The sequence below is a fragment of the Tachysurus fulvidraco genome, chromosome 3, assembly GCF_022655615.1.
Source record: "Tachysurus fulvidraco isolate hzauxx_2018 chromosome 3, HZAU_PFXX_2.0, whole genome shotgun sequence".
NCBI classification, from domain to species: Eukaryota; Metazoa; Chordata; class Actinopteri; order Siluriformes; family Bagridae; genus Tachysurus; species Tachysurus fulvidraco.
The window spans coordinates 17,007,444-17,023,779 of NC_062520.1; the positions used below are offsets into that span (position 1 = coordinate 17,007,444).

The 16,336-nt window shown below is 35.9% G+C and overlaps 2 protein-coding genes and 1 long non-coding RNA gene across 5 annotated transcripts; 1 reads left to right on the forward strand and 2 right to left on the reverse strand.

Annotated features, from left to right (window-relative positions):
- Positions 1 to 326: 326 nt before the first annotated feature.
- fasn2 (fatty acid synthase 2) lies at positions 327 to 9,017 on the reverse strand. The gene is made up of 7 exons (XM_027149925.2): positions 8,940 to 9,017; positions 8,763 to 8,832; positions 8,504 to 8,657; positions 7,918 to 8,078; positions 7,505 to 7,711; positions 7,055 to 7,236; positions 327 to 6,965 (listed from the first exon to the last, which is right to left on the reverse strand). Exons 2-7 carry the CDS (start codon positions 8,818 to 8,820, stop codon positions 1,419 to 1,421), a joined length of 6,309 nt encoding a protein of 2,102 aa, XP_027005726.2. The 5' UTR covers positions 8,821 to 8,832; positions 8,940 to 9,017; the 3' UTR covers positions 327 to 1,418.
- Positions 9,018 to 10,478: 1,461 nt separating this feature from the next.
- LOC113644814 lies at positions 10,479 to 16,092 on the forward strand. 2 transcript variants are annotated; one of them, XR_007140170.1, is made up of 4 exons: positions 10,479 to 10,615; positions 12,180 to 12,260; positions 15,475 to 15,540; positions 15,963 to 16,092. It is a non-coding gene; the product is annotated as an uncharacterized LOC113644814 (long non-coding RNA). The 2 variants fall into 2 exon arrangements; XR_007140169.1 differs by lacking the exon at positions 15,963 to 16,092 and having other exon boundaries at positions 15,475 to 15,743.
- Positions 11,168 to 15,296, reverse strand: rdh12l (retinol dehydrogenase 12, like). 2 transcript variants are annotated; one of them, XM_027149928.2, is made up of 7 exons: positions 14,782 to 15,296; positions 14,505 to 14,617; positions 14,194 to 14,349; positions 12,388 to 12,492; positions 12,083 to 12,292; positions 11,772 to 11,964; positions 11,168 to 11,652 (listed from the first exon to the last, which is right to left on the reverse strand). In XM_027149928.2, exons 1-7 carry the CDS (start codon positions 14,793 to 14,795, stop codon positions 11,550 to 11,552), a joined length of 894 nt encoding a protein of 297 aa, XP_027005729.1. In that variant the 5' UTR covers positions 14,796 to 15,296; the 3' UTR covers positions 11,168 to 11,549. The 2 variants fall into 2 exon arrangements, with proteins under 2 accessions (XP_027005729.1, XP_027005730.1); XM_027149929.2 differs by lacking the exon at positions 14,782 to 15,296 and having other exon boundaries at positions 14,500 to 14,617.
- Positions 16,093 to 16,336: the final 244 nt, after the last annotated feature.

Consider the following 16,336-nt stretch of genomic DNA (forward strand, 5'->3'; position numbering starts at 1 on the left):
TCACAAGCCACTTTTACTTTGACCTTTAAAACAATAAAGAAAAAAAATTAAAGGACGAATGAAAAATCACTCATTTGATTATATATTTGCCTTTTTAATAATTAAGGGATTAAAGCTGTCTGAGACATTTAATAGAAATGATCTGTTGAATTATGACAGATAGAGTGAAGCCTTAATTCATGTGTTTGTTTTTTTTGTTTATATGTTTGTTTTGTAATATGGACTTATGTAAAATCCCAGCTTATGAGAGTAAATTGCATTCAAATAGTTTGGAAATGGTGGGCATTTGCCACAACAGTAAAATCTTAAATTGTCCAGAATTTGCATATTTATTTATTTATTTATTAAGAAACTGTAATACAAAGTAACAAAAATAGATATTTCATTTAGTTACAAGAGTAATCAGAATAATTAAATATATGAATAATAAAATATACATTGAAGATGTTTACAAGTGATGTATGTGATTATCTTTTTTAATATCCTGGTTAATAAAAAACACTTAATGTAGGTTCATACTACATATGTAATGAGACATAGATTTCCCCTGCAGCATTTCTGGTAAAGGATTTCTACTAAATACAACTATTACATTAGCTTTATTCTTTCTCCTACTTTATATTATCAGTAATCAACTTACAATATTAATATTTACAAAAATGTATGGAGAACAGTATATCATATGTGGAACTGGTATTCTCAAACATGTACATTAGTGAAGTTAACCCCTTAAAATACTGCCTTATTGCTCAGATATAAATTTCAGTGCATGTTATTTAAAAACTTCTCTGAATTATTTCATAACAAATAGAGAAACAAACAGAATGTAATATTAGTGATAAGGTAATATAGTAAAATGTAGATATAAGGTGCTGAAAGGTGTTAAAAGTCTGTTGATTTCGTGGGACATTCCATTACACACAAACACACACACACACACACACACACACACACACACACACACACACACACACACACACACACACACACACACACACACACACACACACACCACTCCCAAAGTCATGTTCAGATTATTAGTGAGATGATATTAGAATTATACATTTGTGAAAAAAATAATGGCAATAGATTTTGACAAAGTATACAAAATGTATATATTGCTGTATAATTCCCAGCTAATAACTTATCTAACTAACTGATATCAACCCAATAACATAACCCCAAAATATACAATATGTATTACAGTATTACAGTCATAGCATTTTACAGAGAACATAACTGCAGTATCAACATAAACATTTACATTAATTAGTTTTTGTACAATAGATTGACAATATCTGAATGAATATAAATCCAGAATGGTGCTTAACATAATTCACACCAAGACCGGCGTTTGAGTTAAAACTGTAAGCTGCACATCAACATTTGCTTATGTATATCTCCTTTTGTCAAAAGCACTAGAATCCTGTCATCTCCTCAATAGGGAGAAAGTCATTGCTACTCTCTTGCTTTTCTCCATTTTCAAATTCCATCAGTGTTTTAACCAAGTCCGACAGCGTCTTCTCTGGATCAAGGAGTGCCACCAAAGGAATACTGACTCCTTTATCTTGAAAGATGAGGTTCTGCAGTGTCATGGCTAACATGGAATCAATGCCCAGTGCTGACAGACAAGTATCATCACTCAGCTCATCTTGTTCAATGTTAATATTCTCACTTATCAATGATTTGATATATTCATTGGGTGAAGAGATTTTCTTAGTCTGGTCAGGTTTTGAGTTGATCATTTTAGCCTTTTTGAGCTCTTCCTCCACCAGGGCTGATAACCGCATGGTGAGGGATTTGTTTTGAGACAGGACATTATATCTAATGTTTTTGAAATGGAATTTGCACACAACCTGTTGAGGTTTGTTCATCAAAAGGCACTGCTCAAGACTATCATGGATTTCTGTGACTTCCAGCATCATCATTCCTTTGGACTCTAGAAATCTTTGGAAATGGTGTTGGTTTAACAAGAGACCCAAATTTAATGCTCCCCAGTTAATTGCCTGCCCAGAAAGTCCAATGTTTCTGCGATACTGGCAGAAGGTATCCATAAATGAATTAGCAGAAGCGTAGTTTGTCTGTGAAGCATTGCCAAGGAACGCTGAGACAGAGGAGTAGCATACAAAATAATCCAGATCACAGTGTTTGGTGGCATTGTGAAGGTTAATTACACCATTCACTTTTGGTCTCATGACCTTCTCAAAGTGGGATTTGTTTAGGTTTTCAATCAGTCCATCATTAAGGATCACCGCACTATGGAACACTCCTTTGATTGGTTTGGATGGTAACAGTTTAGTGATCTGAGCAACAGCTTGGTGAATTTGTTCTGAGACCGAAACATCACATTGTAATCTTGTGATTAAACATTGGCACTGATTTTTTATGTTATTTATCTCCTGTTCTATTTGATCATTTGCACCACTCCTAGACAGAATAACAATATTCCCTCCACCTCTCTGAGCAATGAATTTCACTGTTTGATATCCAAGTCCTGATAGACCACCAGTCACAATGTAAACAGAATTCTTCTGGAACAGCTTTTTGGCTTTTGGTATCAGGGGAATATCTGAAGGTTCATCTTTAGTGCCATGGCACAAAACCACCATTGGCATGGTTTGACATCTGAAGTATGATCCTGAAGCCAAGCGAAGAGTGATTTCTCTTTTTGAATTCTGAATTGTGCTTTTTTCAAAACACACAAATCTTCTGTCCAATTGCATTTTTTTCAACCAGTGAAATACTTGCAGTTTCCGTGCTCTTATTGACTGCTTTTGCATGAGGCTAGATGTGAAAAGGATTTTCATATGAACCTCATTATCTTGACCTCTAAAAGCAAGCTGACTGACACATTTGTCTGGCTGGTTGTCCGCAACAAGAATAATGTCTCTAACACTTGTTATTTGACTTACATTTGTAATGACAGTTTCATCATATGGAGGCAGAAGCACTAATGCTGCAATCTCACTCAAGTCATGAGACAGCTGATCTGTGTTTTTAGCCACAGAGACTCTCCATCCCGATTTGACTGCTGTGACACTTAAGACTTTCACCAAAGCTGAGTCTGGGATAGTTGAGAAAATGCCCAACCTCTGGTGTCTGGCTTTAGGCAGGGCACAGTGTAAGATCTCCCAAGCAAGTATCATGTAAGATACACAAGGTGTGTCCTTCAAACATGGAAGGCTCTTTGTTTTATAGCATGCATCTGCTGGAATAACAACTTTGCTAGAGGCAACAACAGGGTAACAGGAAACAATATGGTCTCCCACTTTCAGTTCTTTTACCTCTCTTCCCACAGCTGTGACAATTCCACTGAAGTCAAGTGCTAAAAGTTTGTAGTTCTGAGTGGTGTGTTTGTTCCAGTACAGTGTCTGACCAAATTTAAGATCAGAAACACTAACTGGAAAATAGTCTGAGGAGTGCATGCAAATTTTACAGAGCTGGACTTCTACATTTTTCCCTTGAATGGGGTCGGTAGATTCATCAGAAACAACTGCTGACAGGCTTGTCACTCTGTAGGGGTCAGAGGTTTGCAAGATAAAGCTTTCATACTTTGTTTTATGGACACTTTGATGTGAGCCATCTAAGATTGGCGTGTGAATAATCTGAGGCTTAAGAATCTGCCCATTTTTTACAACTAGCTCAGGGTATTTGCTGCAAGGGTATGATCTGATAATCTCAGCCAATGGTTTAATGTCTTTAGTAGATTCAATGTCTATCAACTGAAAGGAGAGGTCTGACAGTTCAGCTGCACATGCTCTTGTCATTCCAGACAGTACAAAACCAGGATTGATGTGGTCTATTGTTTTTCCTGTTGACCGATAGGTTACTACCCTGATGGAGTTTTGGAAATGCATTGACTTAAGGCCTGCAACAATTTTCCGGAAAATCTCACAACAACTTGCCATGCATTCTAACACATTCTCTGTTTTGTCTGACTTTAAATCTGCATCAGTCCACATGAACAACACTTCCTGAAAGTTTGTATTTACATTTTGGATGTTCAGGTCAGACAGAAAAACTTCAAATCCATGTTCTATCAGTACTTTAGTATGTGTAGATGAAATGTATTTTGATGCTGGGTCTAAGTATTGCTGTAAACCTGTAGAAATTCCTAACTGATCAGCAAAAACTAGTGATTTGGGTGTTGAGAAGTTGTCATTCTCTGACACTATGCCGTAACTGTTGTGATAAAAATATTCCTCTACTACACGAGTGCGATTCCCTAGGTACGTAATGATTACATTTTTGAGTTCAACCAAAACCTTGCCATCTTTGTCAGCCAAACAACCACAAATGGTAAGTTCCTCATTACCCATATGTGTTGCTCTCAAATACACAACCATCTCCTTCTGCAATGGTTCATACACAGTTAGACTGCCTATTTCTGAAGGGAATCCAGGCCTTTGCATGAAATGATATGTTCCTGTGACAGGAATGAGTTGCATAAGATAGTCTAAGACTATAGGATGAATGTAGTAGTCATGCATTTGGGGCAATATTTCATCAGGAACAGTAACAATAGAGTAGGTTTCTCCAAGTTCCTCTCCATAATAAACATTTCCCTTGTTTTTGAAAACTGGACCGTACTGAAATCCACCCAAAGATAAGTTCTTATAGAACTCCTCAGAACTCACAACAGACTGACATCTTTTAGCAATACAGCTTAGAGAAATGTACGACTCTTCAGGCAATCTTGCCTCTGTTGACTCAATCGTTCCTGATGCGTAGTTTGATGATAAAGAGTACACCTTAAACCGAAAGCTATTCCCTACTGTACTTTTAGTTGGATCCAATCGTATTTTCACATCTGGTGCATTCTGTGACAAAACACATGGAGTGTGAAACTTTATACTGAGCTGCAGAAAGCTGAGGGGTATTTTTGGTTTTACACTTGTCATGATTGCTGCTAAGCCTAATTCAACATAAAATGCCCCAGGGACAATGGCAACACCTTGATGTTTATGATCATACAGATAGGACACTGCCCCAGAGGAGAGGTCACAGCTGAAATCTAAGCCATTTTTACTTAACTGTGTAATTACAGGATGAATACTGCTGTCACCCGAATGGATTGCTTCAGTAAGTACATCTTTCCTCACACTGTCAAACTGATACCTTGGAAAAGGAATTGGTTCCATCTCACAGCCTTTATAGAACTGGTCCCAATCTATATTGATTCCTGCTTCAAACAGTTTGGATACAACTGTCAGCATTGCCTCAACATCTTTTTCTGGCTGCACTGAGGAGAGCACCACTGTGTCACTTCCTAGAGTCTCAATGATGTTTCTTTGCAAAGCCCTTCTTGGGCTAATCTCAACAAATATTGCATTCTTGGTCTGTTTAACCGATCTTAGCGCTTGTTCAAAAGCAACTGGCTCTCGGATATTTCTTGCCCAGTATTTACCGTTAACAAAATCTGTTGGGCACATCTTGTCTCCTGTCACTGTTGAGAATAATTCTGTCTCCATGTTTTGCGTATTTAATTGGCCTATACTATTCTCTATTTCTTCCACAATGGGATCCATCATGTGACTATGATAAGCAGCAGGCACATCCAAATTATGCAGGAACAAATTTTTGCCGTCATCTGAATTGCTTAAGCACTTATGCAAATGATCAATAGCATCTTCTTCTCCTGAAAGTGTGCATGACTGAGGGCTGTTTTGTGCTGCCAAACAAATCTTCCCAGAATAAGAAGGGAGGATTTTCAACACATTTGGTACAGGCATGTTGCTTACAACAAGCATTTTCCCTCCAGTTACTCTACTCTGCAATCTACTGCGATAGTAGATCACCTTTACTGCATCCTCAAGTGACAACAGACCAGAACAATGAGCTGCAGCAACCTCTCCAACAGAATGTCCAAGAACAGCATCTGGTTTAATACCCCAGTGCTTTAGAAGATTAGCAGTGGCGACCTGTACAGCAAAGAGGAGAGGCTGAATAATTTCTGGTTTAGAGAAACTGACCTCATGTTTAGATTCACTCTCCAGTATTTCCACCAGCCCAATTTTTATGTATCTTTGGAAAAGATTGTCAATCTCTCTCACTTTTGCCCTAAAAGTGGATTCCTCTTTTAGAAGTTGTTTGCACATACCTCTGTAAGTAACACCATTTCCACAAAACACAAACACTAGTCTAGTATGTTTCTTTGCTGGGACACACTTTTTGTCTTTTGCATACATAAGTTTTTCTTTCAAATCTGTCAAAGATAATATGTGAAATGCTTTCCTGTATTTATGTTTCCAGTGACTTCTCCTACAGCTAGAAGTATATGCCAGGCTTTGAACATCTGTTATATTCTTTGCATTGATATTTGAAGCTGTGTCTTCTATCATCATTGCCAGTGATTTCTCAGACGCTGCAGAAAGTACAAAAAAATTGTATTGTTTCTTGACAGGTTCTTTTGGTGGTTTTTTTTGAAGATATTGCTTTACAACTGCATGTGCATTTGTGCCTCCAAATCCAAAGTTATTTATCCCAGCAACTCGCACTGAATCTCTGCTGGTGACCCATTTCTCAGCTTTGGTGGGAATCTTTAGGTTAAGAGATTGATTATCGATGCTAGAACTTTCCTCTGAGTAGAACACTGAAGGTACAATGGTTTCATGCTTCATCATCAAAAGTACTTTAATCAGTCCTGCCACTCCCGCTGCAGATTCTGTGTGTCCAATGTTACTCTTAACTGAGCCAATAAGAAGTGGCCCTACCTCTGAGGGTCGTGCCTTGGCAATAACTTTAGAGATGCTGTCTGCTTCTACTGAATCTCCCACCGGAGTCCCAGTCCCATGAGCCTCTATGTACTGGATATCGGACAGGTAGGTCCCTGTAGAATAGATTCTATTGAGCAACTCCTCCTGCTGGACCATAGATGGCTTTGTGATTGGAGTGACACTGCGGCCATCTTGATTAATTGCTGTTTTGCATACAATGCCCCAAATATGATCATGATCCTGAAGAGCCTGTCAGATTATGTACATTAGTATTATTATCTACATTGGAAAATTACTTAATATGTATGTAATAAGGTATATATTAAGCAGTGAAATACTTTTTCTAGAGGCTTCAGCAGGATGACACCACAGCCTTCTCCTCTGCCATAGCCATTTGCTGTGTTGGAGAATGGTTTGCTGGTTCCATCAGGCGAGATCATCTTTGCCTTACTTAGAGCCACAAATACTCTTGGCTGAAAAATGCAGTTCACACCACCAAATACAGCCATTTCACAGTCTCCTATTAAATAAAACACAGTCAAACCAACTTCAATAAAGAATAATAGTCGAATAACTGATTCTAACCATAAATAATAGAGTATGTTTTTGATCTACACAATTACTGACAAAAACATTTAGTGTCAATAATCCTATAATCAAAAATTTCTATAAAATCCTTGCAATTGAGGAGCACAAATTGAACAAAAAAATGTCAGGGAACTACATACAAACAAAAAAGGTAACTGATATTGGCCACTGGTAGGCTATACATTTTTTAATTATTTTACCTTGTCTCATGGCTTGACAGGCTAAATGAAGGGCAACAAGAGATGAGGAGCAGGCACAGTCAATAGATAAAGAAGGTCCAGTAAAGTTGAAGGTATAGGAGATTCTGTTGGCTGCTATACTCATGGCTATGCCAGTACCAGTGCAGTGGTTGATGATGACAGGATTGACATTCGCCATGGTGAGTTCATAGTCTCTGTTCATCAGGCCTGAATCAGCATGTAGAAGTGTTATTACATGCATGCATATATATATATATATATATATATATATATATATATATATATATATATATATATATATATATATATATATATATTACACTATATTATATATTTTCTTAATAATTTTTTTAATAATATAATATTTTCTTAATTTTTTTAATAAATGATAAAATATCATGTTTGGTCATTACCCAGAAAAACTCCTGTTCTACTCCCATTGGCCTTCTCCATAGGCATCCCAGCATTTTCCAATGCTCTGTAAGTACACTGTAGAAGCATTTTGTGTTGTGGATCCATTTGCTCCATCTCAGCATCAGTAATGCCAAAGAATGTCTGATCAAACTCATTAAATCTGTAAATCAAATGTTGTCTGATATTAAGTGGTGGCAAATAAATATTTATACATCGTATAAGCATGTATATGATGTTAAAAATAGAATAATTAAGGACAGTTAGTCCTGTTATTTTGTCATTATGCAACAATTTCAAAACATCCGTAACTAACAGTTACTAATAGGCAGGATAATTGAGACATCAGCAACATTTGCCTCCTTTGAAAAAAACATCAATTAAATCCAATTAATTGAATTAAATTGAAAAAAAAATTAAAAAAAAAAAAAACTTAATTCAGTTTAAATGAAATATGTTACTGGATAGTATCTATAGTCAATATATGTGTACCGTGTAGATGCAGTCCATAAAGAAACCGACTAATTTATTAGCAAATAAATGTCAATATAAAATAATTACATCTTTCTGGCAAAATAGAAGGCTTACCCATCAGTAAATGCAGCTTTTGCTGTCCGTGACTTTCCTGCCTTATTATCATCTTGATCATACCACTCATTCTGGTCAAACCTTTGAAATGGTATCTGCACTGCACAGTTCTTTCCCTCAAGCAAGACTTTCCAGAAAGGATCAAGCCCCTCACCTACAACAATCAGATATATTTTATGTACACAAAATGAAAAACATTCAAACATTTTGTTTACTGGAAGTTTAGAGTAAGTGAATGTTTTCAGTTTAATATGTTCACCTCCAGGGAAATTGCATCCTATGCCAACAATAGCAATTTCTAAATCCTTATCATTCATGATGTAAGGAATCTGTAATAAATAAAAAGCAAAAGTATGTTTCAAGCTAAACATCAACAGAATATTTAAATGTGAGTGCCTAACTCAAGTATTTGAAAAAGAGTTATAATAAGGTTTACCTCATCCTCCAGACAAATCCTAAAGTTGTGAAAAGCATCAGATGGTTGATTGTGTTATAAGCATTTATATAAGCATGCGCTATAGATAATGTATTACCAAACCAAGGACATGGTGCTTAGATAAGAAAATTAATAGTGAGATAAGATATAGTTTATATTAACAGTTAGGATCACATGTGAAAACAGAGGGGGATGGATGAAGCCGCTGAATCTGTGTTAGAGAGCAATTGCACAATTTACACAATTACAGCTGACCATATAGTGTACGGTTATGGAAAATGGAAATTATTTATAACAACACTATCTGGTGTCACACAGATAAGTCGTTCCACTCAAGGTTTCTTTTTTATATAATCTCATGATAAGTTTAAACTCAGGGAGTTTTGCCTTGACACCATTGACCCTAGTTTGCATATAAATATACATTTAAAATATAAAGTTGATCATTTTTTATTTAGAATTATTATATTCCTGTAAAGCTGTTTTAGGACAATGTCAATTGGGAAGGGTGCTATTCATATAAATTGTAAATGACTTGAACCAATCGCCAGTAACAAAATATGATTCTAGCAAAGGTACCGTAAAGAATTAGCATAAAATTAGTAAAAACAATATTCAACAGATTACAGCAGCTCCTGTTGAATTGGAACTGGTTGTTGACCTGTATATACATATAAATATTTACCTTCCTTGTGCAAGAAATATCAGCTTTCAAGGAGAAAAAAATCCAGAAAAGTATCAGAATATGTCTAGAATAATAGGGTAAACGTGCCGTATTCATCATCACACTTGTGCTAAGAATGGTATTGATTTATTGACAGATCTACAGGAACTTTGCTGTATATCATACATACATACATTATATATATATATATGCACGCAACATAATTACAATATACTGTATTCAATCCGGTTTTTTTTCTGTAGTCATTTTATATTGTGCAGGATGGTGGTTTGTCCACAAGCAGGCCTTCCATCACTGGGTTCAGAGAGAGATAGAATGCAGGAAACCATTACAATATATAATATATTGATAGTAAAATGATAGAAATTGTCATAGCTGCATAATGCAAAACCTATACCTCCTCTGTAAATTTTGTACAAGCCTGTGCTCAGAAGACGCAAGCCATGGTTTAAAACTGACTGTATAATAACAATAAAATATTATTACTATGAACTCAACAAACTGTGGACATGAAGGCCATAACCAATTGAGGACCAAATATGAATCAGCTTGCCGATTATCAGATTTTCATAAAACAATCAAATGGTTAATGTTTAAAACTCAGGATTTACAGATAGCATATATAAGCACTTACATTTACAGCATTTAACAGATGCCCTTATCCAGAGTGATGTATAAAAGTGCTTTTAAGTCTTTATCAATGAACACATTATCACTGTTCCACTAGGTTACAGTCTTAGGATACCATCGACCTAAACCTCTGTTTAGGGTTTTTTAAATAAATATACACACAGGGAAAATGAGGGATAGTTTGGGTGTTTCAGGATGAAGTGGGTCCTCACCTGTCAGACCTTTAGGGGAAGTTCATTCCACTACCTCAGTGCCAGAACAGAAAAGGGTCTTCTTGTATACCTTCCTCCCTGATAGATGGTGGGACCAGAGCAGTGATGAGGGTGCGAGGTTCAGTACGAGGAGCGATAAAAGCTTTAAGGTAAGCAGGAGCTGGTTCATTTTTGGCTTTGTAAGCAAGCATCAGTGTTTTGAATCTGATGCATACAGCTACTGGAAGCCAGTGGAGGGAGCGCTGAAGTGTTGTGGTGTGTGAGAGCTGAGGCAGGTTGAAAACAAGTCATGCAGCTGCATATATATATATATCCAAAATGCAGCTGCATGACTTGTTTTCAACCTATATATACATACATACATACATTATATATATATATATATATAATGTATGTATGTATGTATGTATGTATGTGTGTGTGTGTATGTGTGTGTGATTAACTCCCTTCTGTTTTTCTCTTTAAAACAGGTGGTTATGAATTGTTGGCACATTAACCAGAAACAGATACAAATACAATTTTCACAGTAATAAGTGTATATCTTTTGTTTTCCTGTCTACATTCAGCTATCTTGTGTTTTGAGGGGGTAATGCAGCCATGTTTAAATGATAAGTAAACCACAATGAGCATGCTGTTATATATAAACAGTAAAAGACTGGGTGGCATTATGCATTACCAGCCCAGATTACATTATTCTCAGGTAAATTTGAAATTATATTTTAATTTAAATGAATTTTTTTTCTTCCACATGTATCATTGAGAAATGCAAAAAAAGGAACTTTATGTCCATTAATATAATATATGGCCACCCAATAAACAGCTGATAATTAGTGTCTTTTCCTATCCCTCTACACATGGTCCTCTCTCATGATACTTACTGCATGATACAATAATACAGTGAATGAAAATGCCCCCAAGTGGCAGCAGTGTGTATGTATGTGTGTATATTTACAGTGAAGTCCCTAGACATGAATCTGGAACTGGAAATAAACAACATTTTAGAAACAAGGAAATGTGGACTATGTAAAAAAAATAATATTGGTGTTGCACAACTTCAAGGCATCTATTTAAATGGCAACAGATCTAATCCCATGTTATCTTGAGCATCTGGCAGCTTAGGTCCCAAAGTCGCTGTGCCATGTCATCGTCCACAGCAGCACCAGAGCAGCTTGCGGGTGCACAATCACTGCAACAAGTATAGGAATATGTTGCAGTCAGAATTAAGTTTATACTCTCAGGATAAAAACATGACCAAAGAATTATCAACATAAAATAAGCTATGTAAATGTGTAATTTTAGACTTACCTGTAATATTTACCACTCTCTGTCTCTAGCTCAGGAGCCACTGCACAGTAAATAGTGGTCTGAGCTCCCTGCAATGATGTTTTGGTAAAAGGTTTGATCAACCACATGGCTGCCTGTTGGGGTCGATTCAGGTGCCTCCACAGTTCTGTCTGAACTACACCAGGGTGAAGGACATAAGTTGTCACTCCTGTACCTGTTGAACACAACAGGGACATGAATGAGCCAAGTAGACCAAATTAACTGTGCTACAAACAAACTCCGATTCATGTTGGGGTTCATACCAGGAAAATGCCTGATGTCTTAGCACTCACCCTGTAGTTTTTTGGCTAAGCAACGAGTGAAGAGCACATTGGCCAGTTTGCTCTGGCTGTAAGCTTTGGCTTTATCATAGCTTTTCTCACTGTTTAGGTCATCAAGATTAATAGTCCCCCACTTATGCGCCATGGATGACACGGTGATGATCCGAGCCGGAGCAGACCTCTTAAGCAGGTCAGTTAATAGAAATGTCAGGAGAAAGTGACCTACAAAAGCATGAGGGTTATGAGTATCAACATATTTGCTGATTTTATGACAAATTGTAAGGCATAACAACAATATAAATTTCCATCAAACCTACCCAAGTGGTTGACTCCGATTTGCATCTCAAAACCATCTGCTGTTTTAGCATATGGGCATGCCATCACGCCAGCATTATTAATCAAGATATTGAGCTGTTTCTCCTCTTGGGAAATAAACAGTAACTCATGATAAGAAATATAACAAGAACTACAACATCTTACTTAATATTTTTGCCCTTTATGTAATTTATGATCTACAAAACATTATGTTTATTGGCATGGGAAAGAATGTGAAAACAAAACAGAAGTGTCTTAAACTACACAATCCTCAGACATATGGCATGCTTTATGACTTCCAGAATATTAGGACCTGAATGTTAGGTATCAGTACATATTTTGAGATCTGGTCATTGTAATGTTTAAAAATATTCATTTTCATTAATTACCCTAAGCATATATTCAATTCTCATGAATGTCATACCTATTTGAAACATCTAAAAAGTATGTTTCATGCAATTCAAGCAAGAAAGAGAAATAGATAGTAAAATAGAATAGATAGAAAATAGCCAGTAAAATGAAATCTTTGTGAAAGAGAGTAGGGTTCTATTTTAGTAGAACCCTATAGTATGATGGCTCAAATTGCAATACAGCACAGTTAGGGTAACCTCGCTTTATCTAAGAAACTAATTGTATTATGGTTGCATGCTAGAGTTGAAGCCTAAACAAGCTTGAGTTTGTTATAAACAATAATAATGAACCATATTAATCATATCTTATCACTACACATCAGCTGGCAATAAAATTCCAAATTGATTGCTGCTACTGAATTATAAAGCCCTAAAAGCTGTGTCCCCATTTTAAAGGTGGAGATCTTGTGGATCAAGGACACTAAAGCTAGTGTTTTCATTCCAACAGGGTTTGTTATGACTATACTACCTTCACAGTCTCAATTAAGGATGGATGGATGGATGGATGGCTTTATAGTACACCGGTGGAATTGATTCTGCACATCTCTGGAACTTGCTGGAGGGGTGACTTTAACACAGATGTTACCAGAGATAATTCCTTGTCATCCATTTATAGGTTTCAGTGATAATTATCATATGCACCATTTGCCAAATACTGTCATTTCCATGCTGAATTTAGCAGTCTATTTTAGACATTTTATACAGTCTTTTTTCCTTATTACACAAATAATCATGATGTCCTATTTAACTCCTGAAGATTTCTATTTGTAATTTGCTATAAATTAACTTGACTGTCAATCCCTTCCAAACCTAACCGCCTTCTAATAGTCACACTATTTACTGTCAAAGACAGGAAGACTGCTTCCTTCTTTTGTGAATCAGTTCCTTTCAAAATTTTCTTTCTAACGTTATTAAGAAACATTTGATGCCAATGCTGACTTCAGTTTGCTCATCTGACCCCTGAATTATTTTAATTACTTTTGTTAAAAGCTTTGTATCTAATTCCATTCGAGTTTAATTGAATTTTTAATTGAATTTTAGGATTGTATCTCGAATTTCCCTTGCTGCAGTATTGCTGTATATGAGTCATCTACTAAGCAATAAGTTACACAAGAGAACAAAAGCAAAAAAAAAAAAAGAAGAAGAATGCTATCACATGACAAATATAAAAATGCCAAAATGCCTTTGAAAATAAGAACCTAAAATATGGAACATTATTGTATGTTCAGTTAAAAAATAAAGGAAAAAATGTTTAGGTGGTGGTGATTACTTCCTTTATAGTTCATTGTGTTAAGCGTATCAAAATAGTGCATAGTTTCTGGCCAAATTGATATGCATGTACTACGAGAGAATACCAGGAATGACAGATTAATCTTAATGTGTAGAAAGACGTCTTACCACTATTGATATTCTGAGCAAATTCTCTGATGGAGTTGAAGTCAGCCAGGTCAAGTTTTTTACAGGCAACATTCTGATTCCCAGAAACTTCTATAATCTCTTTCAGAGCTGCATCAGCTTTCTCTATATTTCTGCAGGCTATAATGACCCTCATACCTGGAAACACAGACAGTAATGACTTTTAAAATCTATTTTTACAACTTATTGGTTAAAACGTGTATATTTCAAATCGGTGATCAACCACAGGGTAAACTACACCTGCTGATAAGTTTGAAAAGTTATTTATACAACTATTATACAACTAACCTTACCTCTTTTGGCCAAATCAATAGCAGTCTCTTTGCCAATCCCAGTATTAGCACCAGTAATCACTACAGTTTTGCCATCCAACTTTACAGCAGATGACCATGGTCTAAAATAGTTCCTAATGGTGAAACAACATGGAATAACATGTACATGAAATAGATCATATGTGATGAAAATCGTTCATGGACATCTAAGATATATGCACTTTAGGAACCACTCCCTTCCTGATTTAAGATTATTTCTTGGAAATACAGCTGTTTACAGCACAGTTTATATCCATACCTTAAAGACTGCATGATCACGATGATGACAACAGAGAGAAAAGTAAAACAAACAAACAGGAAAGTAACTACTTCGGAGTTCGCGGTAAACACGATGGATAAGGACTGAACTGGACTTCAGGACGTAAACAGGAAACGCTTCCGTCACTCTGATTGGTTACTGGGTTTCTCCGGAAATCACATTATATTAAGTTTAACTCTCACGTGTTGATATTTCTCACGTTTATGTTTTATAGCATAGAAATGTACGTGTTTGGGGCTTTTAATGATGAATGTAAATCGCCTGAAAATACCGGATAAATATTCCGAAGCTAAAAAAGTTCTTATTAGCTTTCGGCTTCCAAAATGACTCTTTCGGGCTTATAAACATCTCACTGCCATTTGTTTCTAACCCGGACACAGTTTACGACATTATGACCGGTGATTGTTGTTCAATACTTAATAAATGCTGCTTCATACAGTTTTACTCTTCATGCTAATGAACGGTCTCATATACAACTCAGCTCAGTCTTTACCAATCAGTTACCAAGACAGGAACCACACACCCGAAATGTGGCTTTAATACATTAAAAAATGGAAAACTTTCAATTGAGGACGTAGATTTATTTGTCAAATTTAATTCAGCAACTGTAAAACTGCTTATGTATGTAGCCTGTCACATCACAGTGAAATACTTTTTCCCCTCATGTCTCAGTTTGTTAGGAGCCTGATGCCAGTGTGCAGGATAAAGCCATGATACAGCACCAGTGGAGCAGAGAAGGTTAATGCAATTCTCAATGACCCAGCAGTGGCAACTTGAACCCAGACCTTCTGACCAGTAACTTAGTTAACTGTTAAGCCATGAGAGATAACTAAATAAAAAGGGGGAAATACATTTTTAGATTATTATTGTCATTGTGCAGCCCTTTCTATCTATCTATCTATCTATCTATCTATCTATCTATCTATCTATCTATCTATCTATCTATCTATCTATCTATCTATCTATCTATCTATCTAAACAAAACATGCTCAATTTTTCAGACAGCTTATGAGCATTGAATCTTGGTACTTCACCTGTTAGCCATAAGAGACCAGTAGAGTATTCACCTTTCTTCTGTTCCCAGGATACTGTTTAATGTTTTGACTTCTACCCAGTAACTCCAGATAAAGCATAATAATATTATTCTCCGTTCACCTTAGCTATTCAACTGTCAAGAAGAGGCGTCTGTTTCAGCATGAGTTTACCAGCTGAAAGGAGAGAATGAAGTTATTTTGCATAAGCAACTGAATAATAAATTATAACACATAGCATTTAATCTTGCTTATAAACATCTATGTAAATATATATACACACAAGAAGATAGTTTTGTTCATTGGACAAATATAAAAGCCCAAAATAAAAAGCAGTGTCACCAGAGAAATATACAATACAAACAATATATGGATGGTTGATATAAACTCTACTGTATAGAGAATGCATGTATATTAATTTTACAATTCTGCATGGTTAATTCAATTATATACTATTAATACAATTGACTTCCATTTACTTTTTCTTTATAAAATCTGTAAAC

Bases quoted from the DNA above. Each gene is read 5' to 3' on its own strand.
- rdh12l (XM_027149928.2), bottom strand. The intron at 12,493-14,193 runs GTAAGACGTCTT...TTATTTCCCAAG, and splicing joins TGCTCAGAATATCAATAGTG to AGGAGAAACAGCTCAATATC. The intron at 11,965-12,082 runs GTGAGTGCTAAG...TGTGTTCAACAG, and splicing joins CTTAGCCAAAAAACTACAGG to GTACAGGAGTGACAACTTAT.
- fasn2 (XM_027149925.2), bottom strand. From the start codon at position 8,820: ATGAATGATAAGGATTTAGAAATTGCTATTGTTGGCATAGGATGCAAT. The intron at 8,079-8,503 runs GTAAGCCTTCTA...TTTGATTTACAG, and splicing joins AAAGCTGCATTTACTGATGG to ATTTAATGAGTTTGATCAGA. The intron at 6,966-7,054 runs GTATTTCACTGC...ATAATCTGACAG, and splicing joins TGCTGAAGCCTCTAGAAAAA to GCTCTTCAGGATCATGATCA.